The sequence below is a fragment of the Trachurus trachurus genome (assembly GCF_905171665.1).
Source record: "Trachurus trachurus genome assembly, chromosome: 14".
Lineage (NCBI taxonomy): Eukaryota > Metazoa > Chordata > Actinopteri > Carangiformes > Carangidae > Trachurus > Trachurus trachurus.
In genome coordinates, this window is record NC_139903.1 from 16,721,163 (window position 1) to 16,747,823 (window position 26,661).

Here is a 26,661-nt window from a genome sequence, read left to right on the forward strand (position 1 = left end):
TCCTCCTGACTGCAAGTAGAAATTTATGCAACAGGTAGGCTACTCTAATCGAGGAGAAGTTGAGTTTTAATTGAGATTTTTCATCAAACATCTGAACCATGGATGTACATTTATGTATTCGGACTATATGATAATCTTTATGACCCTCAGTCAGTCGTCCTCAGCCTTACTGTGGCGTGGACGGGCCACACTCAGCCTTCTGACATGTTTAGGCCATTCTTGATATCATCAGTAATGCACATGTTCCCCCTGCTGACAAGCTGAAACAGGCCTGTTGAATAACAAAGTGTAGCTGTGAAAGCAGACTAGAAGTCTAGCGAGCCAAGAAGTTGTGAAGTGAAACTACATAGTTCCATCTCTGCTCCCACACTGCACTGTTCCTATAAATGTAGAGATGTTAAAACAGGACTTTCCCTGTAAGTGGAAGCAGCTGCCTGGAAGTCAGAAAATGTCATACCAAAACATTAAACATTTGTTCTCTCCACATTTAAATGACTGTTTATTTGGCGGAAAGCTGGACAGACTCTAGTTATTTACTCTAAGTTTGTTTGTCTCTAAGTGGATTTTGGATCAGATGTTCTTCAGCCTTTCAGGTCATTTAAAGTGTCACACTTCAACATTTCCGACAACCTGGAAAGCTAAAAATTATGCTCATCAATGGCTTTCATTCAGATTCTCTGTAAATCGATATATGATTCTCTAATGATAAACCATTAACCATTGATAAAACTATTAACTATAAATCCTGGAGAGAAAAAAAAGTGGTATCCAATTTTTTGTTCAACTCTGAATAAATTTACTGTCTTATCATTTTTTATTTTTGATAGTTAAGGAAACTGATAGTGAAACTCAGATTTTCCTTTTGCTGGTTTGTATCCTGAAACTGTAATCAATATGCAAATCCAACCCTGAGTGAACAGTGAACCTATCTTTAACAATCTCTCATTTACATGTTGATGTGGGGCCTTTAATCTATCAAGATTAGCTAATCAGACATTAAATGATTAACTGATCTCACGCCTTTGGATGTGTGGATGTGTCTATGTAACAGTTATTTACAGACTCATTACAAACATGATTGTTTTAATGATTGTACACTTGTCAGTAGAATAATGCAAAAAGCATTAACTGATTTGCACCAAAGTTGGTGGAGAGTCAGTGAAGAATTAAATTTCATCTAGATGTTTTACGGTGAAATTGATCGTTGCTGTTGGTGTTGAAGTTGATGTTTGTGCTCTGAGTTCCTGAGATGTTTCTAGTTTTTCCTGTTGACTTTTGACTTTCTGTTAGTCTTTTGGCACTGAAATCAAACTGACGCCACCTTGTGGTGTCAGATTATATTTGCACATCAGAGAAAAAAGGCCTTGTAGTTACAGTAAAATGACCAGTGATATACAAGTATTACAAGCTTTTTTATTGCACATTCATAACTGGAAATCAAATATTTGGTATGGCAGTGCTTTGAAAAAATCCACAAAATTAACTACATCAAACACAGTGCAATGTACAAAAAAACAGCACAACAAAGAAACAATTCACGAGTAAAAAATGCCTCTTTTCTTACTAAACAAAATGATCTTTTTACATGATTGTACACTCACTGATACATTTATTCAGGCCTGATCATTGCTTAATATTTACAAACGTAACGTCAAACAAACGCATATTCAATAGTGATTTTGTCCCTGGAATTTTTAAGTGCATAATTGTGGTTGCACATATACAGTCCAGTGCCAGAGCTCTGTCATGAGTGCAGTCCACCGACGGCCATGAGACCAAGTGCAAGCGAGAGCAGTAGTGTCTTCATGGAGCCGCCACTTCCTGGTGCTGAGACAGGAAAGATGATAAGATAAGGAGCCGGCTGAGACATCGCCATTAAAGTAAATGATGAAGCATTTTACAACCAGGACCTCCCTAGTTGTTCCTATAAATCAGTGGACAAACAGCTGCTCAACGCACAACCGCCCCTATGGTGCTATGGGTTAGGTCATTATACAACAAATTACCAATGGAAGAGTCAATAGTGAAAAAGGTGTTTTTCAACCTGGAGACAAATGATTTTCCATTTTCTTTGCTTTATACTAACACTGGAATCAATATGTAAATCCATCACTGTGTGAACAGTCTGGGGACCTATTTTGTAAACACTGATATGGTTATTTGCATTGTTACTGTGGCGACATGTCAGATTAACGGTAAAAACACCAAAACCTGCCCTAGATATTTTTATTCAGCACTAACTCAGCAGCAACAGATAACATTTGACCAAAAAAATTCCACATGCATTACGTAAGAGCGCTGACAGAGAGAGGGCTCGATACTTGCTGTCCTACTTTTGAAGTGTTTTGAACTCGACAAAAAATGAATGGTATGCTATAGCTGTGACCATATCAGATAAAACTATTGATGGTATTAAAGGGCTGTCCCAGTGGTGGTATGCATGTGTTTACCCTATTTACTTCAAAGCACATAACTAACCAGAGTTAATGCTATCAAAACTTGAATATTTGCTGTTTTCTTTGTGATATATAAATCTTTTAGCATACTCTTAAAACATGCTAGAATTGTTATTTGTCATTGTAGGCATACAAGGAAAATATGTGTTGCCGCTCAGAACCTAAAAGTGTTAAAATTCAACAATAAAAAGTAAATTATCATTATGCACTATTGCCCTTAAAGTTGGAATAATTTTGTTTTCAGACACTGCTCTTTTTATTCATATTACAAAGGTTAATTGTGGTTTAAATTTCACAGTGATATGTTTGGAAGAGATTGATCAATAAAGTTTTGAGAAGATACACACTTTCACTCTCTTTATCTGTCAAGAATAAATCACATTGTCACAATCATTTCATATGAGGCGGTAGAAGAAGTATTCCAACTTTATGGGCAAAAGTGTATATATTCTTAATAAAGTTTGGAGGGGGTTGTTACATCAAATGTATGTATTATATTGAATGTAATGTGTAGCTGCTTACCATGTGAGGACATTTCTGGAAATGAAGAAGACAGAAAGTGAGATGTTAGACAAATCCTCTTAAGAGCTGTTCATATCAATTTGCAATTAAATATTTTTAACCCACATGCACACACACACACACACCTTTGATAGTGAAAGTGGTTTCCATGCCAGCGTGGATGTGGTCAGTCACGTGACAGTGGAGCAACCAAGTACCTGGGTTACCAGCTACCATCTCTACAGTCTGGAAAGTCCCGGGGAAGAGGTCAAAGACATCAGCGCGATGCACACGGTCCGTCTGACACACACACACACACACAACAGGAGAAGTAAAAAGAAGAAATAAACATTAAGTATAGAAACAGCCTTTTAGAAACTTCCTGTGGTGACACTGATGACACATTTTCTGTTTCCTGTTTAACACCATGAATTAATGCATGAATAAAAATGATGATGACAGACCAAAAATAATCATCTTTTTTTGTGTTGGTGGCGGTCACCTTGTAGGTAAACGTCTCTGCGTGGAAGTGAACCGTGTGCATGTCCACTTCATTGCCCATCCCCAGTAGATACCAGTCAACTTTCTGGCCCCGCGTCATCTCTAGTCCATGGAGGTTACCGTACAGCTTACCATTGATCCCTTCAGTAGATACACACAGAGATTCACATTGTCACATAAAACTCACTCACAAGGTCAATGAGAAAACCATTATACAGACTTGTTTAAAAAAACTTTAAAGATCTGTGAAACACTCAGGAAATTCAATTGGATCAATAGGATTTAAATGGATTTTGAATGTGCTGAGGAGGAAAGTATGTTAAACAATGGTTTGCATCATAATTAGATGTAGGATTTAAATGTTGAGCTTGTGTATCACAGTTGCTCTGTGATGTGGCACGCTATCATCCTGTAAGTTGCCATTAGAAGTTGATAAATTGTCAGACACAGAGGGATGCGACGTGGTCAAAACCAACACTCAGATAGGCCGTGGTGCACAAATTAGGGGCCCAAAGTGCGGCAAGAATACACTCTGCACACCAACGCACCATGACCACCAGCCTGGCCTGTTGACACAAGGCAGGTTGAGTCCATGTATTCATGCTGCTGACACCAAAGTCTGACCCCTCCATCTGCATCTGCCTGCCTCAGCAGAAAGCCTCATTTATCAGACCAGTCTCCAGCTGGTCAGCTCTCTGGCACCATGCTCAAATGTTTGATGTCTGCGCAATTTTATGCACATTACTAGCTCAATCATGAATAAGCAGTTTTGTGTGATTTAATCTCTCTGTGATCAATATTTCATCTGGCTGAATACCTGGAAAATAAAAGTTAAGAATAAAAATATAGGAAAAACTCCAGATTAAACAATTAGAAAAAAAAAAAAAAAAAATCAAAAAAAAAAAAAAAAAAAATATATATATATATATATATATATATATATATATATATATATATATATATATATATACATATAAAAAAAAAATCCCATTTCCACCAAGTATATGAGCTGTCTCACAAATGAGGAGAGAACCAAAGACCTGTTGTATGCAAACACTCCCCTCTCCTCCCCTCCCATAGCCCATGAAGATCAGCTCAGACATCAACATGGTTCACCTCAACCCCCCGTGATGAGTCTTTGATGAACAACCAGCCTGTGACCACAAAGACCATAAGGAGAGTTTCAGAGGAAGCCAATGAGACACTGCAGGGCTGCATGGAAGTGACAGACTGACAGACACTCGGTGATCTGCAATGTGAGTGTATCACCGACCACATCAACCGGTGCGTTACACCAATCTACCCAAATAAGGACTGTGTATTGTTAACCAAATCAAAACAAACCGCGAGGAATAAGGAAAAGGTGCAATCCAAAGTAAACTGAAAGCAGAGGTCAGAGGTCAGGACAGGAGAGGCAGAGGAGTTGAAGGCAGGCGAGGCGAGCATGTGTTTTTTTAAACAGAGAACACTGTGACCCCGGCTCACCCCCCACAGGCCCTTCTGCTTCCTGCCTGCAACTAGAAACTACTCCTCTCTCTCTCTCTCTCTCTCTCTCTCTCTCTCTCTCTCTCTCTCTCTCTCTCTCTCTCTGCCCCTCCTGCCTGTGATGGCCCCTTGAACGCGCCTCCAACACAACACAACACCACAGATGAGGCTGAGTGCTGGGCTGTGGTGGACAACCCTGTCACTTGGTGTGAGCAGAAACATCTGCGGGTTAAAGCGACAAAGTCAGAGGGACTCCTGGTGGACATGAGAACGACAAGGGCTCCGGTCACTTCCTGTTTCTATCTGCGGGGAAAGTCTGGATATTGTGGAGGAGTACAAGCTTGTAGGGGTCTCTATTTTTGGAGACAGCTGAAGCGGTTCAACATCTGTCAAACTAGGCTGAAGATGTTTATGAGGCCAGTGCAATCCTCTCTGCTGTTGTGTTTTCTCATGAGAACCAAGAGCCCTTGACGTTAATTCTTTCAGTTTACTCCCCCCTTCTTATCTCTCACCGTGCATCAGGTTACTCTCTTCAAAGTCTGGATCTGGTCTGAAAGTATCAGGATCGACACCCAGGTATTTTCTGATGTTGTCATCCAAATACCATGACTGGTTTTCGTCATGCACCATGAAGAGCAGAGCGAACTCCTTTTCCACGTCGCTCCTCTGTCTGTCGGGCTCCGCGCCGCGCAGAGTCCCACGTCTGCAAATCACCAGCGGTCCCAAAAGACCACTGTACAGATCCTTAACACAAACAACACGAGACACATGGAAGTTAATCAAAACACATCCTTTTGACAGCACCACTTAATTGTGTGCTCCCATGTGGCTGTGGCTGTATACAGAGATCATGTACTTTGATGAAGTCAACACTGGAGTAGTAGGCGAAAGAGATGCAGTTAGGATCTGAAACTCCCGGACCGGAGGTTTCAGGAACATCCCAGGTCAACTCGAGTATGCGACCTGAAGGCAAGAGAATGTAGAACAAACATATATGTCAAGTTCTTTTAGTAGAAAACACCAGCAACATGTATTTTACTCACTTCCTCAAATTTGATTCTCACCAGGTTGGACATGAATGTGCGAACCACTGGCCCGGACTCCATGTGCACTAATGGAGTACGGTCGGCTGGCTTTGTTCTTGAAGGTGATCGCGATCTGCTCCCCCACCTCTGCTTTGATTATTGGTCCTACGGGGGGGACAAGAGACCTCCTGTTGTCTTCAGTGTTTTCTTGGTTAAAAAAAAAACAAACCAAAAAAACAAACCTTAAGAGCAGTTTAACTTACCCACAATTCCCAGGTGTTCTTCATTGGGGTTCCGTTTCCTCTGAACCGTAAAGGTGTCGTCAGTGTACTCTCTGTACACCACCTTCTTGTAGCGTGAGCCGATTCTGTTCTTCCCACTCTCCAAAAACATATTGCCTGGGCTGGGACACATGTACCAATTTGCTTCCATTAGCAAACAGTAATAAGTTGTGCCACTAATCACAGGCTCCAACTCCAACACTTATGCTCATCATCCTACTGTACAATTATCCTACTCACACACCTGTCCTCTAATGTGGCGTGAAGTATCTCCAGCTCCCAGGCTCTGTCTGGTGAGTAGTCCCACTCGATTTCTTCAGCACTTATGAAATACTCCACAATCTTGGTCGGCTCTATGCGTGTGTCCTTCACTTTGCGCTGTGGGCAGTTCTTCACTTCGTACTTCTGCCTCATGCCAGCTGAGTAGTGGTCTGTTACTCTGCAGCTCACCTCATATTTACCTGTCAGGAGCATGAGGAAAGGTTTTAGGAATTTGGCTGCACAAATGAATGTGTTTGTAGCTCTACACCACATTGGTAGTTCAGTTATAATGGCACCTCTTATGAGTGTGTTCCTGTTGATTTTGAAATGTGTCTGTTTGTCTGTAAGTTGCTTGTGATAAAAGTTTCTGCCAAATGAATGAAATTCTCAGACCAAACTAGACGTCTAGTTTACACTATTTTTAACTGTGTCACTGCCGGTAGCTATACAAAGCATGTTGTGACCTTGTGGTTTGCAGTGTGTGGGAAATATCACGTTATCAGGTTAGCTTAGGGACGCTTAGTCTATGCATCTGAAGTATGATTTGTGCTAATTGAAAAAACTGGTGTCCTTTTTCTTGAAAATGTTTTTGCATATTGTTATATCACTTGCATATGCAGAATTTACATGGAAGATATTCGCTGGGGCTGAAGGTGAAGTACATGTGATTCAAAAACTGGTTAATTTTTGGGAGAAAAAATATTAGACACAAATTATTATTCAAAGCAGAAAATTTTTCAATGTGTATAGGAGACTACTCTCAGATTTAACATGGGGTCTTTAGGGCATCGATCCTTTATGCACATCTGCTATTAAAAAATTAAATTATATTATAATTATTATAATAATTATATTAAATTAAAATACCACTTGACTATATTTTCTCTTAATGTCTCACACGAATTCCTGTAAAATCTGATGTTAATGGTTTTTGGAAACTGTTCGAATCAACAACCATATATATTTTTGGACACTGTAAATAAAATGACAACAATATTATTGTATACTAGATTTGTAGTTTCCTGTTTGTACAGTGCTGATTCCTGTCATTGTGGGTTGGGAGTAGTCAGTAAGTGACATATAAGGTTACCTTGATAGTGAGGATGTATGAGTGGGTGTGAGCAAATGAGCAAAAAGGATGTGGTTCATTTTGCGTTTCTCAAAGTGACTAACCAGGAGTCTTTGGCTGCATGTTGACAGTAGCTGTGGTGTGAGGGAACAGGCTGACTGTGTCACGTGTTGTGCTCTGCTTCTTGAAGGTGTTCCCCTCAAAGTAAACACCATGGATGTCAACCTCGTTCCCAAGCCCATAGGTGTACCACCAAACTGTGTCCCCGGCGCACATCTCCAAGCCAGCGAGGTTCCCATACATGCGTCCATTTACAGCTGAAAACAGAAAAATAGAGTGATGGGGAAGAAAATACTAAAGAAGCATGAGAAATATTACTCAAAATAGGACACTACTGATATGTGATTGACAATGTGTCATTAAATAATTAAGTGAAACAGTTTGTCCCTCAGTAAGGCAGTTTAGTAAAACTACTATTTACCATGCATCAAATTGCTCTCCTCGAAGTCCTCATTTTCTGGATCTGCCTGAAACATCTCGACATTCTCCTCTTTATACCAGCTCGTGTTTTCATCCATGACAGAAAAAAGAAGGAAGAACTCCTTATCCACTCCTTTCTGTTTAACAGCACACAGACAAACACAGTTCAGGTAACAGCAAGAACCTAAACAATATTTAAACAGATCATCTCTCTGAGTGTTTGTTTATGGATGACGAAGCAGCACCTGGGTTTTGTCCTCTCCCAGCGTTCCTTTCTTGCACACAAGCAGAGGTCCCACTAATCCAGAGTTGGTGTCCGAGGCAGGATCAGTGGCTGAGTAGTAGAGGTAGGGGATACAGGGGGGATCGGATGGAGACGGACCTTCTAGGACCTGCCAGGTGTAGACGAAGCGCTCACCTGGACCAACGTGGGAGCCGGGCTTGTTGACACCTGCAGTATTGCACACACAAAGTTCTGTGATTCTCAGATTTTATATATCCTGTGTGTAGTTTTCATAGTTCTGCTGCTTAAGAATCCACAGATATGAAGTGTGCAAAATATCAGTCTAAAACAACAGCAGCAGCTTGATTCATAAAATTATTCTGCCCAGATGTTTTCTTCAGCATTGAAACATTATTAATGTAAATGTATGTCTGTCAGTCTAAATTGTAGCTGCAGCTTCTGTTTATTGATTAAAATCAGTCCTCTCCCCTTGTTATCACTGAACTGTCCTAAATTTAACAGTTACAATCTTCCATAGTTTGTGAAGTATCTGCTCTAGCCGCTCCCTCACCATCCTCATAGCTACTTCCTTGGGACAGTTTGTCATAGTGCAGGCCGTGAGGCTGGATACTGCAGTTCCTATCAGCCTTGTTCATGAATGTCACTTTGAGAGTGTCTCCTTCCTCCGCCCTCAGGACTGGACCTGGATAAATACAGAAGACCAGTGTATCCAGACAAAAGTTACTAAGAGAGAGAGAGACCTTGGGTGAAAGATAAGGCCCCACGGTAGCAGTGAATAAAATACAACAGAGAGTGGGATGTTTGCCAAAAAAAAAGGGACACCTTACCTAAGATTCCTAAATGTTCGGGAACACCTGGCGTCGCGACACTGAAGGTATCGTCTGTGTACTCTTTGTATAAGGCTTTCATGTATTGACCTCCGATCCTTCCTCCATCTTTGCCAAAAAACACCTCTGATGGACTAGAAAAGGAAAGGGAGGGGGTTATTATGTGTTATTATTAACTGTAAAGAAGGCAAACAGGAAGTAAGATGGAAATGCACTTGAAAGTGAACATGAACAAAATAAAGGCCAGGCGGAGGGGTTTCACTTCTGCGTCAGGTCAGGCAACGATAACAAAGACACAATAACAACTTTGTCACTGTCTACACTGTTTACTCTACATGCCACAAAACTGCCTCTCCACAGGAATGACCAGCTCGTGTGTAATCGGCCCTAACACGAGGCCATCCACGGACAGACTGCAACTTTGTTCAGAGGTTTTGTGGGGCCTTAAAAAGGATAGAAGGAAGGAAGAAGGTCACCACTTAATGCAACAGTTGCGTAGTCACTGCTGTACTTCCTTGTGCAGGATACTGAGGCTAAAATGTCCATCTGATAAATATTAGACTTTGGGTGCCACTGTGCAGCTTCCTGGGAATTCAATTGATATATTATTAGAGTTTATGACAGCTGTTAAAGCTAGTTCTGCATCTAATAGACTGACTGACCAGATGAGGCCAGATGATAAAACGATGCCCAGCAATCACTTCCCTGTCTCACTAAGTGTGAGAAAGCTGCCATGGAAACACGGTGGTCTGTCTCACTGTGTAATTCACAAGGCTAAATTATGCTTCAACCTTTGTTTTGCAGTTGGTTTTTCTACTCCAGTTGATTACAGTGGGTTGTACACCTGTCGCGTCGGCCTACCTGCCAGCCTCAGTGAGGGACACATTGTTGATCAGATCCTTTCCGGAGGGCGCGTAGTCCCACAGGACTTTCTCTGCTGCCACATAGTAATTCCTTACAACACCTGTGAGCACTGCGGCTTCAGCCTCACTGCCACATGACTTCACTTCATAAAAGGCCTGCATCCCAGCTGGAAGAGATGAAGAGACACATGCACAAAAATGTTACACAGAGGCTGGTGGTGAACGTTTACCTTCAGAGCAAGAGCTCAAAATCAATCTTACTAATAAAGGTCCATAAATAAAAATTAGGGATCTTTCAGCAGGTGACAGATTGAGGAGAGGCCATTGTGTAAAACTATCAAAGGTGTGGTACTAAGATAAGTAACTTAAAGCAGATATCAGCTTCACGGCCGTTTCGGCTAATGCTGCGTTCAAGGCAGGCTTTTGAAACCGTAAGTTACAGCTTCAAGTCACAACTACGACTTGGTAGCGTTCCAGGTAACCCGTAGCTCGTGTTTTTACCATCCTGTTGTCTGTGAAAGTTCCCTATAACGGCCACTCGTAACTTCCGACCCGTGAACTCGTACCAGATCGAACTGGTATGACTTCACAGGAAGGAAAAACACAAAGTACGAGTTTCTTTGAACGCACCATGAGTTAGCAGCCCCCGCCCTTGTCAGGCATCAATTGGTCCTCGTGCTACGTCACCACATTCACGCGCATCCCTTGGCTGCACACACAGCCCTTCATGCCGTTCTCTCTCCTCATTGGATAACACTTGTATCCCACAAGGAAAATTTTCTCCTCGGGTTACAGCAGAGCAGAGTGACGGAGAGACTCGTGTTTAGGCTGAAACACTTCATGTAAGTGATTGCTGACGGAAAATAGGACTATTTAGGACTTATATTAACAAAAACATTCCACTGATATCTGCTTTAATGTCACTTCTCTACAAAAGATACACAAAGTAGAATAGACCATTATGAAAAGTCCAAAGAAAGTGTATTTAACATGTGCCAGCGTTATTCATAGAATCTTAAGAAAGCTTGACTCATTCAGGTCAATGATCAATGGACTTTGGACACACTTAACATACAAGACTTGGCATGTTTACAATAGAAATACAAGCTCTCCTGTAGGAATGCTCACAACACCATCCACTGACAGAGCGACTGTGGTGAACCTCACAAAAATGTCTTTGCCCCCGCCAGCAAGTCTGCACAGCCAGTTCAGTCTCAGAGCAAAGAGGTAAAATGCAACACGTGGGTTAAAGGTCGGCTGACCTACCCTGCAGGTGGTCATTAACCTGGCAGCTCAGCAGCCACTTCCCGCTTGCTTGCGGGATCATCTTAGCGGTAGCAAACGTGGCTGGGAACAGGCTGAGGACGTCGGTGCGGTGGCCACGGTCTAGCAGGGTATTCCCGTGGAAAAAGGCAGAATGAATGTCCACCTCATTACCCATGCCAAACAAATGCCAGGATACTGCACGGCTCTGGCACAGCTCGATCCCCGGCAGGTTACCAAACATGTACCCATTAATAGCTGTCACACAGAGAGAAAGAAAAACAAACATTAGAGGAGTTGACAAAGGGAGCAAATTTAAGCTTTCTTTTGACTTAAGATAAGAGAAAACATTTAAATTGTGTTCAGTGTGAGGTAGACATTTTAGTTTTTGAACATCTCTCACCATGCATCATGTTTGACTCTTCAAAGTCTGGGTCTTCTTGGTTCACTTCTGCTGGGTTAGGGAGGTTAGCAATGTTGTCGTCCAGGTACCAGCTCAGGTTCTCATCCACCACGTTGAACATCATGAAGACATCCTGGTCCACATCATGGCGTGCTGAGTCTCTGACAGACCCTGGCTTCATCTGAACTGGTTCTTTAGTGTCCTTCAAGATTCCTGCACACATACAAGAACACAGATGTAGAACAATGCAGCCTCAAAAGCCTCAAACTGACCACAATCTTTGTTTAAAAATGGTTTATAGAAGCCCTCAGTGAAACCATGACATTTTACACTTTTTATTGTTTATCAAGTATCGATATTCATGAGAATTTGTACTTTTAAGTAGCGAAAGCCAACTCAGTATAGTTCTACATCTCCTCTCTCAGGCTTCTCAACAGATCATTGTCAGCCAATCAGGGGAGAGCTTTTTGGCCTTACTGATTTCTCAGTGATCAAATAAAAGTATGGCAGATTTCAGGTAAAGACTCAGAGAAACCAGATCCTGCACAGCTTGTTTTAAGACACAGCTTCTGAGTCCAGGTGTGCACATTTCTCTGTGGACTGAGGCTTTGATAATGTAGCACTGAGACCTGCATTATAGTCAAAAGGTAAAAGAGACTTCAGAATAAATGTGATTTGATATGCAAATAATGCACACATTAGGACAAAGGTTAAATACTGTAGCATGTATGTATTCTCATACCTTTCTTGCAGGTGAGCAGAGCCCCGATCAGTCCTGAGGCAATGTCCTTGGGAGCATCCAAGTGGGAGTGGTAGACCCATGTCAGGCAATTGGCATCATCATCTGTGGGGGCAAATTCTGGCCTGACCTCCCAGCGGTAAGTGTAGCTACCTTCCGGAGGAACAGAGTCATCCTTCTTCAACCGGCCTGATGTCCCATCTGGATATAGTGCTCCTGGTGGGCAAATACTTCTGTTTAGCATGATTATGGGTATGATTTCACTTTTTGTCAGTGGAAAACAGCGATATGGTCTTAACATTTATGAATAAGCTCCATTTTTGTTTAACTGTTTTAAAAGTGGAAAATGAGCACTGCAAATGATTCTTCATTGGTGTAGGTGTCTGACCTTTAACACATAAATGTCCTGAGCGTTAGTCACAGATGTCACGGGTAGACTGACCTCTGTATCAGCCATTACTAGTCACAAGACATAATTTGCCGTTTAATCATTTCTATGTCTTAACACCACTTCCCACTTTTCATTCCTCCTCCTCTATTTTTAACATCACCCTCCCTTCTTGCCTGAGGAGCTGTTTATAAAAACTAGTCAAATTAACAGCTGCTACTACTATTTCTAGTTATCTGACTCCTGATATAACCCCTATAATAGAGCAGGACGTCAGTCAAGTTTTGGTTTCACTTTCTGTTCTGGTAAGCCTCTGAGAATTCCTGAGTCCTCGTCCCCACAAATGAGTGGGGGTGGGGATTCGTTGCTTTACAAAGAGCTGATGAACAGGAGGGCATATTTATGAGTCAGTGTTTTCCAGAGCCTTCGCCCAATTACTGAAAGGGTGCTGTGTCACTCTTTGCGCCCCTACACAGGCCTGAATTCACTTTCACTTCCTACCAAATTTTTGCTTTTCAGCCTGTAAGTATCTTGTAATCAGAGAAAGTCCTGGCGCCTAGGCAGAGGAACAAACTTGCAACAATGCCATTATTTCCAAGCATTACACAAAACTGTGGTTTTGTGTATCAGATATCAGAGATCATATCTATTTTGATAATACCACTGAGCCTGTGGAGTCAGACTGTTGTGGCAAATCTCTTGACAGTGGTTCATGCTCTGCATTATATTAGAAAAAACTATGCTATGTGTTTTTTTTTTGCATAAGAAACAAGACATAACTAGAATAAAATGTTCAGTGTAATTTGTTGAATAAATCCTTCTCAATCAATATTAATTTCTTCAGATGTTGGTATTGTTATTCCTACTTGTGAGAATTAATCTAATAATATATTCGCAATAACTAAATATCAAACTGCCAAACTGGTTTCAAATTTCAGTGGGAAGACAGTGTCCATCTAAGACATTGTAATATTTATTCATATTCTTACTATCATTGTGACCGCAAATGCAATGTATAATTTCAAATCTAACTGATTTTCCCATTTTCCTGATAGATACACATATATGTATTATGTAACATTGTACCTTCTGCATCCTTCTCATAGAAAACGCCATGGGGATGCATTGTATAGTTCCTGCTCGCAAAGTTCTTCAGGTGGACCACGATGACATCATCAACCTCTGCTCGCAGTATGGGCCCCAGAAATCCCAACCAATTAGGTCGAGGAGCCTGCACGCTGTACGTGGCATCTGTGTACTGTCGAAACATGGCCTTCTTATACACACGGCCAATACGGTCGGGTCCTCTTTGCAAGAATATAGAAGCATGCCTGAGACAGAGGACAGAAGACAGGCAAAGCAGATGTTACACTAGGGAGGAGAGTGTGTGGGAGGTAGAGAAGGAAGAGGCAGCTATTTATCCTGATATAAGGGGTTGTCAGTGTCAGAGCAGTGTTGCACTCTAATATGATCTCACAAAAGGCACTAATTCATCTTTGAAATACTTCGATCTCATTGTCAGTAAGTAACTTGATTTAATTTCAGACTGCATGAGCTCATCGTGAGGCCATTAACTCTGGATGTGAAGCTGCAGAACAAACTAGATCTCGTTGCAGCTCTATAACAAGTCGACTCGTCATTATTATGATTACATGTTTTTGTGGCCAAATAACCCGTTAGTGGAGCTGTGGCAAATGCAGTTCTGCTGGTGTCTACAGTTCAAGGTCACAATCACAGCAACAGTTGGATCGCACTTACTTTGCTGTCAGTCTAATAAAATAATATTAATGAAGTAATAAACTTTATAAAAGGGGATATTGTTGAACATTCGGCAAAGCAATTTAGAACTGGTCTCATCAGTTCTATCCTGTTTAACGCAATGATCATGCATGACACATTGGATACAACACAGGCTGATTACGTAATCTGGCTCCCTGACAGAGAAAGTCAGGTCAGAGGACCCCCCCCCTCACACACACACACACACACTTGGACATCTTCCCATCTTCCACATACATCAGGGCGGTGACCAACGGATTCTGTCATCTGCACTTTTAGATAGAAGGCCTTTAACACCCTGCAGCACTGTAGCACTTTCTTGTGTTTTCTTGCAGTACTGTATCACTTTCTTGTGTTTTTATGTATTATTTTATCCCTTTGATGTAAAACACTTTGGGTACCTTCTGGCTATTGTAAGGGGCTATACAAATAAAATTTGATTGACTGACTGATTGATCTTGAGGTATGCATGAAAGCATACAGGTAACACAAATCACACCTCAGCAATCGGAGCGCTGACTTAAAAGTCTAACACAGGGTTTATGTGATATACAGCTCAGGTGAATCCAACCAGTTACAGTAGCCTAATGGTATTAGGTGACAGGCTATCTGTCTATCTATCTATCTGTTTGTAGCCTATATACAAATTTGACAGCAATTAAAAAAACATGACATTAAACTGTCATAATCACAGTATGAACAAATAGAGAAACGTCTCAGACTTGGGTGTTCTCCTTACATTCTCACATCTTTCTGTTTATTCTTACTATTAAACCTCTGAAATATAAAATGAGGTCCTACGATGACACTGACAGGCAGCTGCCTGGGCTGTTACAGGAAGCCTCTAATCGGAAAGATGTTATTCGCCAGACGAACAGCACACAACAACCCCCTCAGTCTAGACACTGTCACACCCCGACAGGATGACACACTACACAACTTTGATAACATAGTATCAGTCATATTTCCTATATTCACTTTATCTGTTAATATGATATGATCCGTGTGATCAAATGAATGACAGAAGTCCTTTCGTTTTCCTCCCTACTGTATGTGCGCACAGAACTTCCAAATAACTTCACCGTGTATCAAAACTCACTCATCATCTTCGATATTTTTCCCGTTCAGCAGATTTCTTCCACTTGGTGCGTAATCCCACGAGTCCTCAACAATCCCCACGTAGTAGACTCTCTCTTTACCGCCACTTCCCTCTGCGAAGGAGGCGAGAAAAAACAATAAACAAGTCCGAGCAAGCAGCACTGAAGTTCGTGCCATGTTCAGGGAGACCGCTTCGGCTGAGTTTTAGGGAGTTTTTGGTTCAACGTGTTGAAGTCCTGCCACCTCCTGCATGTAGTGCCGGTGTGCGTAGCCTGCTACTTATGAAAGTCTGACTGCACAAACAGTTGCCCTATTGAGTGAGAAAGCAGCGGTTGAACCGCCTCCTGTCTATCAGAGGAGGTAATAACCGCTCAACGATCTCGCGTTAATTGTTCTTAGGTTGTTACTGAAATCGTCCACTGGGAAATTAAAGTAAATCGATCTATTTATTCTAAAATGCAGAGTCAAGCACCGCGGGTCGTCTCAGCTGGCTGTCACATTTCCCACATGTGATGAACAGGCACGTTACTTAACTTTGTGCTCTCTGTACAGAACAATTATGAGTTAATTTGATCCGAAGCTGACATGCAACTTTGTGGGGAGATCCTACACAACCATATAGTGGATATATAAGTGTTTGATAAGAGTAATATCAGTTATAAGAGATGATTAGTTTGCAATCCATTGATAATTAAACGCTTAGCAAGTCAAATGCATTTTGTTTCAGATTATTTTGGAAGTTTATGCAACCTGGCAACCCAATGACTAGATTAAAACCATGCTGAAAATCATCTTGGACAATATTAACATTTGTCTTCCTATATTTTCTCCATGTTATCTTAATTATCTTGTCTGATTAATCTGAGTGGACCTAAAAGAGATAATTCATTTGAGTTTAAAAACATTCACAGAGAAAAAATCGATGCAATGAAATATTGGCAGCACATTAAGAGTTGCTCAAGTATTCCCTCAATTACAAAAATGCTGTACAACTACTCTGAGATATTTAAAGACAGCTCACGTCAATGCACGTTGCTCTCAATACAGCTCCTCACAAAGGAGTGAAGCTGACACCTGCTGACCAACTGTGAGCACCACAACTGTATAGTGACTGCTGCATGGTTGAATGAAGGATTCCACTTTAATAGAGCAAATAAAACACTCACCCTCACTCAGTAGGGTGTGATCCTTCAGCCTCCCATTTCTCATAATCCCCACAAATCTCTCTGTACAATCTGCGCCCCAAGCTTAGTGATGTGGTGCCAAAACAAATGTGTGGTGGGTTTACCAGAAATAACAACAGGGCTGACAATAGGGTTCTTTGATTTGGTATCATCAGGCCTTGTATGTGTTGTGTACTGATGTGTTGATGAGAAGAAGTGATCACTAGTGCTGACACGTCTACTGTAGTAGACAATGTCAAGAAAATGCCGAATCCTGGAGAGCCTCTGGTGCCAATGTGAGATCTCTCTCCTGTCTTAACCCAAATCCCTTCTTGGCTTTCCCCAACACTCTACCTTCACCAAACAAAGAGGCACCACTATCCAGATGTTCCATATACTGTAACCTCTGACCTTTAGGCTAAGGAAAAAACAAAGGGCAGGAAAAAGGAGAATATCAAGGAACACATTTCTCAAGGCACAGTCCACAAAACAAAGGAAACAAGACTTTAAATCAGTCACCTATTAGACTACTAAGCAATAATCTAACATCCTTATGCTTGTAAATGTATGTGCATGCCTTTCTCTCTTGTAACATTTGTATTTATTTATATTTATTCTGTAAGATGATAAACTGTCGCTCTTCACAAATGCAGTTCCTAACGTTCTTCAAATTTCGATTGAACTGAAATGAACTGAGTTGAGGATAATGAGGATAATATACCACACAGGTCAAGTACCTGAGCTCAGGAACCCTTGTGTTCTCCTTTTTCTTGAAGCACCATCGTACCCTCTGCATCCAAGTTGACAGAAAGAACGCACTGTTGTGTAGTGTATTATCCACCTGAACTTATTGCTTTAACATCATGTATTATGTTCTTATGTTCTTCTTGGAACTGAAGGAAAGTGTTTAGTAACAGTAATAGATTAGACATGAGTGACCCTTGTGAGATGCACCTTAAGAGAATGTGTTTTTGTTGTTCAGAGCCTTAAGCTGATGTTCAGCCTTGTCTGAAGCATGAACTCAAAGTCGTAAAATTATATATAGGTTAGATCCTGTCTTGTGTTTATGAACACAATACATGAACTGTGTATGTTAGACAGATACAGCTATTGTTTGGATTTACAGAATGCTTCCATTAATGTTGAACAGTTAATGCCTAATATGGTAAGCTATATCCTTATGTTGGGAGAAGGTGGAGTTTTGGAGTTAGAAAGTATATAAAGAGTGTGGTTTTGAGCCATAGAGAGAGATCTCACATTGGCACCATGAGATGCTCCAAGATTCGACATTTTTTGTGCACTGCTCTTCTTGTTGTTAATAAACTACTTTTTGAATGCAAGTGAAGACGTGTCGGCGGTGATCCCTTCTTTTCATCAACACATCAATATACCACAGTTGCACCTGCTCTAATTTATTGTTAGTCATGCACCAGCACGGTACTAAATGGTGAATGGAAACCTATAGAAATCCAACTTGATGTCTGCTGGATGATTTCTATGTTTTACGTTTAACATTATATGAATGATATTAATATCAGCTTCTACTTAAACTATCAGATTCAAGTGTTATTCTCACATTGTTGTATGGTTCTGCCATTTTGTTCACTTGCTTTAATTTATAGGTAAAATCTGCAACATTTGATGTCCAAACATGTAAAGGAAGGACCTAGCACACATTTGCACAGTTGGTGGTGATGGTTAACGTGTGTCAGAGTAAGACTAATCTATTTTCAGATTAAGGCATTTAGTTGAAAATTCAGGCAGGTTTATCAGAATAGCTTTATCTCTGTACCCTCAGATGTTTTTGGCATTATAGCATTAAGAACAAATCTCTTAGATCTTGTCACAGTGTCCCATCTCTTTTAATCCTGCTAATTCTTGTTTTAATGAATACTTGGCTGATAGTGGAGGAGCAAAAGCATTTTAAAGGCTGAATGTTTCAAAGTAAATTCAAGGATTACTTTGAAAGTCAATATCAGAAACTGATATTAAGCAATGATTAGGCTATTTATAAATGTTTACACACACACACACACACACACACACACACACACACACACACACACACACACACACACACACACACACACACACAGCATTCTCTAATGCAATATTTATTCATCATTTCAACTTAACTAATGATCCATATGTTGTTACTTTGCTCTTACATCCAAAACACACGATGATTTATAAAAGTTAAGGTTTATAAGGGTTTAAATATAATCTGCATGTGTACGCATTTACAAACTATTGCGTAAAGCTTCTACTCTGAGGTTTTTAGGACAGCAAACATTGTGGCCTCTCTGTGTCCTTTCTTGGTTATATTCTGGCCTCTTCCCTGATGTATTGCCGAATGAAAGCCAAGTTCAGACTTCACTACTGCAGGAGTCGACTAAACCATAAGCACCCATCAGAGGGGGGTTGGGGTAGGGGGTGGAGAAGTGCAGAAATTCTTGTTTTAGAAAGAAGGGTCTAGCATACTTCACTTTACTTGATATAATGCTAGGCTATGAGTCATTTTAAAATAATTGCAGATAACAACACACCTTTCATTGGGAAGTGTGTAGTTTCACTGTTTCCCTAAGCCCCTGCTGGTTCGTACTTTTAAGTTTTTTGTATTTTGAATTCTTTCTTTAAGTAGCTAAACTCTCGGGTTTATTATGAAGTAGCATGGCCCAGTCGCAGCTGTGCGCGTTCACAGCGATGTCGCGTGACCGCGGTTCCCTCGCAGCAGTGAACGCGAACGAGCGCGCGTCGCTGCACCCGCTGCCTGTCAGAGGAGCACAGACATGGCTGCCCTGAGTAAATTACCACACAACTGCTACGAAATCGGCCACACATGGAGTCCGTCGTGTGCACAGTCCGCCGTGGATGTAACCAGGAGTGCTCTGGAGGTCTCCTTCAAAATATACGCCCCTCTCTACCTGGTACGTTTGTCCTTTGGGACGCGCAGAGTCGGAGGCTAAAGGTAGCTAGCTAGCCAAGTGCTGCCAAAGTAGTTCTGAGAAATCGCCGTAAAGATTAGCTGACAGGTCGTTAGCTTTCATCCAGGGACTAAGTTCACGTTCGAGCACTAGCACAGACTTTGCACTGACAAAGTTGCCCTTGAGAAACCTAACAACGCACACTCACGTTTGACCCCGCTGATTAACAGCGGCGAGCTAAACACATCACTTCAAGTTAAGCAAACCAGGTTAGCATTAACTTGTCTCACCTGTTTGTCCTGTGTACGTCGCAGCTGCAGATGCTCTGTTATCGTTTTTTAAAACTCTTTCAGCAGGTTTAATAAATCGTAACGCGTGTTTTTCAAGTTGTCCTCTTCAGCCAACAAAATGTAAACACCAGCTCCAAACTTTATGCATTGCAGATAGCAGCAATTTTAAGGAGAAGGAAGAAGGACTACTATTTAAAAAGGCTTCTCCCCGAGATCCTATGGTCTACCTCTTTCCTCACTGCCAATGGAGGTCTCTACATTGTTTTCTTCTGCATCCTCAGGTCAGTAGATCCAATAAAAGTGCATGTGTGGATCACTGTAAATGTTTGTCACTGAAACTAACGATGCCATTTTTCATAATATCAAATTAAATAAGCCAGCTTCTAAAGTAACATAGTCTTGTCATTGTTACTCACTGAAATTCTTTGTATATGCCCCTGAGGTCTGTGTGCCTTTCTGTCCTGACTGCATATGTAAATCTGATTTTAAAATATTTAAAAACCTGCTTATTTACGCCTGTGACAGTCTTCTTCAGCCCACATTGTCTTTGCTCGCACATTGCATATCTCAGTGGATAGTATGAAAACACTGGTAGGAATGTGTACACAGCACTGATGATATGTGTGATATGTATAAGATGAATATAAAAAACCTCTCCATCTTATTTGACTCCCCACGATACCTATAACCACATAGATCTAGACATAATTAAACGTAATTTCATATATAGTCCATTTATAGATACTGTACAATCATTTTAAATGTGCCTTTTAGACAATATTCAATTTGAATCAAAAGGAAAAAAGCGATAAAGGTATAATGAATTGAAAACACAGTGGAATAACACAGTATGTTTCCTACTTCAGGAAATTGTTGGGAGGTTTTTACTCCTGGTCTGCTGGGTTTGGCTCTGCACTGCCTGCCTCTTACATTGCCATCCTCTTGGAGCGCAAAAGCCGGTGAGGATTATGCCTGTTTATTTTCACCATACATGCTTGCCTCTCATATGCTTTGAAAGTATTTTCTTGTTTCTTGAACTGAAAGAAAACATTTCAGAGGTACAACACTGCACAACAACAGGCACCTGCTCTCTGTGTTTACTGCTAAATTAATATCTCATCTTTTCTCGCCTCCCCCTGCCAGGAGAGGGCTGCTGACTATATACATGACAAACCTTGTAAGTATTTCTTTGTTCATTCAAACATTATTTGTATATTTTATATATATAAAGAGACAGATCTACTCTGACCTATTTGTAATCATGTATTCTTTTTGTCAGGCCACTGAGACTTTGTTCCGTATGGGCGTGACACGGGGCATCATCAAACCCATCAAACATGGCGAGGTAAGAGGCAACCACACTTCATCAGGACTGTATGAGCAGCTGTGGAATAATATCAGAAACTGTAAGAGTGTATTTCTTTTTTTTAAATGAACTGCCACATATGAAACGAGTCAGACTTGTGTAAATAAAAGTAACAGTTTGCATCCCATATGCCACCATACCTGCAGGCAGCTTACATCAACATACAGCTTCAGCATCAATTTGTAATCCATAACGTACCGTTTGAATGTCAAAGTGAGCTGCCCTGATTTCCTCCTGTCATCTCTGTTTGCCATCAGGTGCTGCTGTTTTGCATAACTGCATCACTCTACATGTTCTTCTTCAGGTCAGAGCAGCACAGTGGACAAATCACTGAGAAATATGTAACATTGCTTTGTCATAAAATATCCTTCACAAGTGCAAGTGTTTGAAGTTTGTGTTTTCATACTGCAGGAGTAAAGATGGTCTCAAGGGATTTGCATTCTCTGCATTAAAGTAAGTCACCCTTGTTCCCGCTGATGCCTTGATTCAAGGCTCTGGCAGTTTTCTGGTTAAAGCTCACACAGTTGTTGTGCATTTACTGTCACAGGTTCATCATTGGGAAAGAAGAGATTCCGACTCACCCTGGTACGGCGGAAAGCGTCAGCGCGCGGCCCCACGAGAGGACAGCTGCTATCGAGACTGAAGATTTACAGGTGTCAGCACAGAGGCCCAGCTCCAGGAGGAAAACTCTGATCGCCTACGCCAGGGAGCTGATAGAGTCAATGTGAGAGAATACAATCCTTTACTGTATACAGACACTGATGGGTTATGCAGAGTTGCGGCCAGTACTGACTTTTTTTTTTGTATTTTTTTTATCATCCAGATGCAAACGGGGTCCAAGACACAGATGTTGTAAACATCACCAAGACAACTGCATTTCGTACTGTGTTAAAGTAAGACACTTTTTTAAGCAAGCAACTACTCTTTGTCTGATGGTTCTCACTGGATTTATAATACTCATACTCTTTATTATATGATAATAGTGCTTCATATTAATACTAATAATACCAATACTGTGTTTTCTTCCCATTTTCCAGGGTTTTGTCAGGATGTTCAGTGTTGGCTACCTGATTCAGTGTTGTCTTAAAGTGCCCTCCACGTTCAGGCAGATGTTCTCAAAACCCTCACGGCTCCCCTCCCTCTTCTACAACAAGGAGAACTTCCAGTTGGGGGCATTTCTAGGATCCTTCGTCAGTATCTACAAGGTGTGGTTTTATCTTATGATATTTTACACTGTATTTATTGTTGTTTTATTTATGTTTTTTTCCATTTTATATTTACAAAACCATATACAAAGTAAATTACAAAAACACATATATAATATTCCTGTGTCTCGCTTTTCTTTAAAGTCATGCTTAACTTGTCATCTCTTTGATTTTTCCTCACACATCTGGAATAATGTTCACAAATATGTCCTGTTGTGTCCTATCTTGATATTTCTTGGTATACGATGTGAGCATTATATTATTAATTTACTCCAAATGCCTGTCTCTTTCACTCAGGGAACAAGCTGCTTGCTGCGCTGGGTGCGTAACATTGATGATGAACTCCACGCACTGATAGCTGGTAAGTCAGAAATGTGTGAAATGTCAAATGAAATCCGTGTAAAGTAATCCTCCGCTGGACTTGGTCAGGTCTCGGTTGGTTAACTCTCTCTTTTTTTTTTTTTTTTGAAGGCTTCCTGGCTGGCATGTCCATGTTCTTCTACAAAAGCACATCAATATCCATGTATCTCTTCTCAAAGCTGGTGGAGGTAAAAGAAAATCTCTTTGCATATGAAACATGAACAGTTTTGTTTAAATGCATTCAAAAAACTGGCAACAGATTTCAGGTTACTCAAGAAATCTAAAAAGGCGTGATGTGAGCACTGTGTGTGGTGGTCACGTAAATGATGGGACATGCTGCTGCATGTGCTGGCTTATCTCACTTGGCTTGTTCATCGATAACAGTTTTTTTTTTATCTCTGTCTTTAGACCATGTACTTCAAAGGCATCGAGGCTGGACGGTTCCCATACTTTCCTCATGCAGACACAGTCATATACGCCATCTCTACTGCTATCTGTTTCCAAGCTGTGAGTAACACACACTCAACCATGCATGCCCTCATGTGTAAATATGCATTGTCCACATTTTTGTTTTTGCTGAGTAAGAATGTAATGCATGACTCATTACTGTGATGCAGGCTGTGATGGAAATGCAGAACCTCAGGCCTTCGTACTGGAAGTTCCTGTTGCGTTTAACCAAGGGCAGGTATGAATGTATGGTGTGGAATTTGGCAGTTGTTTGAGAATTAGTGACAATTCAAACATTATGCATCTTACTTAGAGTTTTATATAATATATCTATATAGTTTTTATATTTGAATATCCATATTAGAGGCTAATTGCTGCTTACTAAAGATGACAAGATGAGTAAAATCAGTGACACAACACAATTTGCAATACCAACGCACCATTTGTTATTGTAACCTGTAACCATAGTTGTATTTTTAGAGATCATTTGTATCAAGAGATATTCTTCTCTCTTGTCTCCTAGGTTTGCTCTGATGAACCGACAGTTGCTAGATGTGTTTGGGACTCAGGCCTCCAGGGACTTTAAAGGCTTTGTGCCCAAACTGGACCCTCGGTTCACATCGGTGCTTCCATCAGGAGCCGACATCCAACTCGGATGACTTGGGAGTAGTCTCTGAGAGGGACTGTAGGGTTACGAAACAGGAAAACCACACATCGCCTGTTTTCTCTGAGTAACTAAAGGATTTTTTAAAACAACTCAGAGGTGGTAATGTTGTTTTTAAAGATGGGATATGCTTTGAAATATGTTAAAGTCAGAGATCTGTCCAAAGCAGGGTCTCATGAGAATTAAATGTGGAGAGTCACAAGCACCTACTGATGTTTGTACACAGGTAACTGGTTAAAGAAATGAAATCACTTGGTTGAACGATATCAAAATTCAAATTGACAAGAACTTTCATATTTTTAAGTCCGAATGAAAGACAAATAATATTGAGAATAAGAAGGGCACCTAAATGTCTCGTTTATATTTTGTCAAGTTGTCAGTTTGCATTTGGCAGGATCACATTAACTTGTTCTACACCCCAAAATCAGTTTACTGGAAAATAAAAAATGACTTCACTTACAACAGTAGGGTGCAACAGCACTGCTTTGATCCTTTAATGGTTTATTTTACAAGTTACCTGTTTGTCGGTACTGAGTTAGTTTTATTTTGATGGAGACTCTCACATCAGAGGATGAAACTTGTTAATCTTTTGGGAGCGGAAACAGCGATAAATGATTTTTGTTGAATCTTTGAGTCTGGTTCTTGAGACCATGGGTGAAACTGATGAGAAATATAATTATGCAAACTTATCATATATTTGTCTTTGTAGCAGACAGTTGGTGAACTCAGAATGTATTCTATGATGTCAAACACAGGTGGAAAGTTACCATGTATGACTTAATTGATTTGGTTTGATTGATTTTTTTTATGGTGTGTGTTTTTTTTGTTTTTTTTTAAATCTCTGCCTTCACTCACATGAGTTTTTTTAACTGCATTTGACAGTTGTAATTTTGACTGAGTGACTCATTTTTAAAGACACTCAGTGGGGTAAAAGAAAAGCATGAAGGACTGCGCCACTGTGCCAAATTTTAGAGTTAATTTAGTTGACAAAATTGTTTTTTTGAAACTTTATTTACTGTTGTCACAACTCATTCACGGAATTCACTCACAAAATGATATTCTTCTACACTAGAAGTCATGCGGGGTCCAGTTATCACATTTTGCAAACCATATTTTCAAAAGGAGATGGACTTATTCTAAATACATTAAAATGTTATATAGTAAATATAGTCAGATTTACGGCCACGGCCTGAAGAGATTATTTCTTACCCATTTAGACTTGACGTGTCTCTTCCACCTCTGTTTTACAGTAAAATACTCATGTACTAAGATAATATGTCCCCAAGTTTACAAATATATGGCATGAACTAAATCATAGTTCAAAAAACATAACAAAATGTACAAATCCATTGAATTCAAAGTCTAAATTGCAAATGGTCATTAAATGCACTGAAGCACAAAATGTATTGTCCACCTAAAGTCAAAGCTTTATTCAACCTGAGCCCATCTTTTCAATTTATTCGATGGAGGTGTTTATTTTAGAAATTAATTACAATGCAGATCAATAACAGACACAGGTTAAACAAAATATTGTTTTAATTAATGCTTTTGGCAATTATATGGTGAACCCTGTTATTTAACATCAATATTCATTGAAACATTGTCTGCTGCGGTGCCACTTTGAAATATTTGCCTGAAGGTTATAAGCAAAAACTGTTTCTGTGAATAAAAAGCACTCAGCTTGATCTGAATCTGATTTTTTTTTTCAAATGATGTCTCATTAAAAGATGATATGAGATTTTTTTTTTTTTAGCATTTTATGTTTTCTGGAAAATGTGACAGATGGGCACAGTGGGTATTTCTGTGCTTCATGTAATAATATTTCAGTGCTTGATGCAAGAGTCACTATGGCATCTTCAGTTTCTCATGTGGACCAATCGTGACGACTTCATTCCAGATGTAAAATTATTTAGTATAATTAGCTAATATGTTACTTGTTGTTCTTGTACGTATTTCTGACAGTTTTATGAACTGACAGTTTGTTTACTTCAAGTTGTTCAGCCCAGCTTTAGACGCATCTGACCTCCATACCAGAAGCCATGATTGTAAAGGATTCTTGTGCAAATCTAATGTTTAGATTTAAGTAGAAGTGATAAATTAACAAAATCTCCTATATAGAACTATATTACAACTCTCTGCACATGTACAGTATTTGGTTTATGTGAAAGGGGAGCATATTAAAAAAAAGTTTTTTTTGATTCCATGTGCCTGACGTGTTTGCTTATGCACATCTTGATCTCAATTATTTTTAAGATATTCAGGAAAGATCATTATGAAAGGGCAATTCTGATATTTGATCTTAATTCAGGGCAGAGGTACCCAGCTGTTAGCCCATGCCATTTTCTGTTTGTAAAAATGATTAAATGTTCACCTGATAATGTAATTTGACAGTGAAAAAAACAACAACTTTTAGTTAGTACAGATACAGGTATAGCAGAGGCTGAAGAGTGTGCTGCTCTGCTATAGATCTGCAGCCAAATCCTGTACCAGAATAATCAGAATATTTGGAATTTGTTAGGCTATCAGGGTTTATGTAAAAAATAACAATAAAACCAAACCCAACAACCCTAACCCAGTGT

The 26,661-nt window shown here is 40.2% G+C and overlaps 2 protein-coding genes across 2 annotated transcripts; one reads left to right on the plus strand and one right to left on the minus strand.

Annotated features, from left to right (window-relative positions):
- Nucleotides 1-1,407: 1,407 nt before the first annotated feature.
- hephl1b (hephaestin-like 1b) lies at nucleotides 1,408-15,965 on the minus strand. Its single transcript, XM_083987204.1, has 20 exons — nucleotides 15,665-15,965; nucleotides 13,873-14,117; nucleotides 12,402-12,614; nucleotides 11,660-11,872; nucleotides 11,260-11,514; nucleotides 9,992-10,160; nucleotides 9,131-9,264; nucleotides 8,854-8,985; nucleotides 8,305-8,510; nucleotides 8,061-8,196; nucleotides 7,684-7,896; nucleotides 6,494-6,710; nucleotides 6,232-6,371; nucleotides 6,008-6,133; nucleotides 5,800-5,906; nucleotides 5,456-5,687; nucleotides 3,460-3,599; nucleotides 3,104-3,257; nucleotides 2,979-2,993; nucleotides 1,408-1,827 (listed from the first exon to the last, which is right to left on the minus strand). Exons 1-20 carry the CDS (start codon nucleotides 15,838-15,840, stop codon nucleotides 1,745-1,747), a joined length of 3,306 nt encoding a protein of 1,101 aa, XP_083843330.1. The 5' UTR covers nucleotides 15,841-15,965; the 3' UTR covers nucleotides 1,408-1,744.
- Nucleotides 15,966-19,578: 3,613 nt separating this feature from the next.
- On the plus strand, nucleotides 19,579-26,242 carry tmem135 (transmembrane protein 135). The gene is made up of 15 exons (XM_083987472.1): nucleotides 19,579-19,753; nucleotides 20,194-20,321; nucleotides 20,907-20,999; nucleotides 21,184-21,217; nucleotides 21,320-21,385; nucleotides 21,664-21,710; nucleotides 21,818-21,859; nucleotides 21,954-22,130; nucleotides 22,230-22,299; nucleotides 22,444-22,611; nucleotides 22,909-22,972; nucleotides 23,083-23,159; nucleotides 23,380-23,478; nucleotides 23,589-23,656; nucleotides 23,942-26,242. Exons 1-15 carry the CDS (start codon nucleotides 19,616-19,618, stop codon nucleotides 24,075-24,077), a joined length of 1,407 nt encoding a protein of 468 aa, XP_083843598.1. The 5' UTR covers nucleotides 19,579-19,615; the 3' UTR covers nucleotides 24,078-26,242.
- The last annotated feature ends 419 nt before the right edge of the window (nucleotides 26,243-26,661 follow it).